The following is a 2,220-nucleotide window of genomic DNA, read 5'->3' on the forward strand; positions in this document are numbered from 1 at the left end:
AACAGAAGACTATATTAAAGTGATATAATTATTAAAGTATAGAGAAACATTTGCTACACAAGTTCATCTACGCTTTATTTAATTAAGTTCAATGCGGAGTCAGCTTTTGGCATCCTGGCATGCATATCGCGTGAAATATATCTGATTACTCGAGTTCATATTTTATAGTTTTGTAATTAACATCAATCAGTGAATGTCTTGTGCAACTGAGAGCCAAATTTGGCTATAAAAAGCAAATGCAGTAGAGAGGCAACACATCTGCAAAGAACAAGTTAAAGAGAGAGAAGAAGCAAATATGGGTTCCTACTCTACAAGTGATGTTGCAGTGAAAATGTCTCCCAATGAAGAGGGAGAGGATGAGGCATGCCTTCATGCTTTGTTACTCTGCATTATTCAAGTGTTACCTTCGGCACTGAATGCTGCTGTTGAGCTGAAACTGTTTGACATAATAGCAAAGGGAACCCCAAATGGTGAAACCATGTCAGCATCACAAATTGCTTCTATGTTGCCAAACCAACACACAGACTTGCCTAATAGGATTGAACGCATGCTGCGTTTACTTGCAAGCTATTCTCTTCTCACTTCTTTCACTCACACCGATGAAGATGGTAGCATTCAGAGATCTTATGGACTCTCACCTGTTGGAAAGTACTTCGTCAATGATGAAAGTAAGGGATGTGCGGCTACAGTCACATCATTTCTCAACTATCCCACACTGTCCCAAGTTTGGTACCTACTTTTCCTTGCTTTACAGTATCATTAGCAACACACACACATTACTATTATTAGTAAGATCACCAAAGTTGGTTAGTTTGAGCGAGTGTTTATATTTTACCTTGGCTTGCTGCTTTCATTTCAGGCCCAATTTGAAGGATGTAATTATTGCTACTGAGAAGGACCTAGTCAAGAAGGTTCATGGAATGTCCTTGTACCAATGCACTGAAAAGGATCCAAAATTGAATTACATTTTCAACAAATCAATGGCTAATATCAGCATCATAGAGATGAATAGGGTCCTCGAAGTGTATAAGGGATTTGAAGGAGTTTCAACCCTGGTTGATGTGGGAGGGGGTACAGGCCAAAATCTACAGATGATAATCTCCAAGTACCCTACGATTAAGGGTATCAATTTTGATCTGCCCCAAGTTGTTGAAAAAGCACCAGCTTATACAGGTATATATTGTCATTCCCTAGTTTTTTATTTCTGTCGTCACTTTTACATTGGTTTGGTGATGCATGCAAGTACATTTTTTTACTAAAGCATTGACTGTAACACTGTCCAAAATTGCATAAATTAAGGGATACAACATGTTGGAGGAGATATGTTCAATTACGTGCCACAGGGTGATGCCATAGTCATGAAGGTTAGAAAACATTTTTTGACACACTTGAATTCCAAATTTGAGAATGATTGGTCCGACAATTTTGTGAACAAAAAGATTACTAATTTCTCCAATTACATTATATGTAGTCTGTATTGCACAATTGGTCAGATGAAGAATGCGTAAGCATTTTGAGGAACTGTCACAATGCACTGCCACAAGATGGAAAGGTGATTGTGATGGAGTTCATAACACCAGAAGCATCAGAGTCGAATGCAGCAAAGTTTGTTTCCACCCTTGACCACGTCATGTATATAACAAATGGTGGAATGGAGAGAACTGAAAAGGGGTACGAGTCTTTGTGCAAGCTCTCTGGATTTTCAAGATTCCAAGTTGCCTGTCGTGCATTCTCTGCCTTGGGAATCATCGAATTTTACAAATAAATTTACTTTCGATCATACAATGCAAAACTAGTTAAAAGTTATATTGCTTTTTATGGATTCGAGTTTGTGGAAAACTTTCACGGGGCTAAAAGCTTCTTGAAAAGTTGGTCGTATCAAGTAAAATTATATCAGCAACTTAAGTACAAAGTTTAATTTTACAGCCAAATTAATAAGAATAAAGTTGAATTTCCGCTAAGCTAGTATTTATGAAAAAAAAAAAAGTTCTTACAAATCTGGTGTTTTCTTCTCTTTTCTTCACTAAAACTTCTCATAGATATACATCTGCTTTTTCTTCTTCTTCTTTTTTGTCCCTGTGAGCATAATTATTAGTTATGTTTCTCATTAATTTAACTAATAATATTAATGAGAAAATTACATATTGAAAACTATTAGGGGGTGTTCAGGAACCTTTTCAAATTGTTTCAAACTGCTAAATTTATCTAAATAAACTGAAA

The 2,220-nt window shown here is 36.3% G+C and overlaps 1 protein-coding gene across 1 annotated transcript; it reads left to right on the top strand.

Moving 5' to 3' along the window:
• Window positions 1-295: 295 nt before the first annotated feature.
• Window positions 296-1,765, top strand: LOC113871772 (isoliquiritigenin 2'-O-methyltransferase-like). The gene is made up of 4 exons (XM_027508877.1): window positions 296-729; window positions 860-1,173; window positions 1,300-1,364; window positions 1,472-1,765. Exons 1-4 carry the CDS (start codon window positions 296-298, stop codon window positions 1,763-1,765), a joined length of 1,107 nt encoding a protein of 368 aa, XP_027364678.1.
• The last annotated feature ends 455 nt before the right edge of the window (window positions 1,766-2,220 follow it).

This window comes from Abrus precatorius, unplaced genomic scaffold, assembly GCF_003935025.1.
Source record: "Abrus precatorius isolate BTA unplaced genomic scaffold, Abrus_2018 Scaffold7, whole genome shotgun sequence".
Taxonomy (NCBI): Eukaryota; Viridiplantae; Streptophyta; class Magnoliopsida; order Fabales; family Fabaceae; genus Abrus; species Abrus precatorius.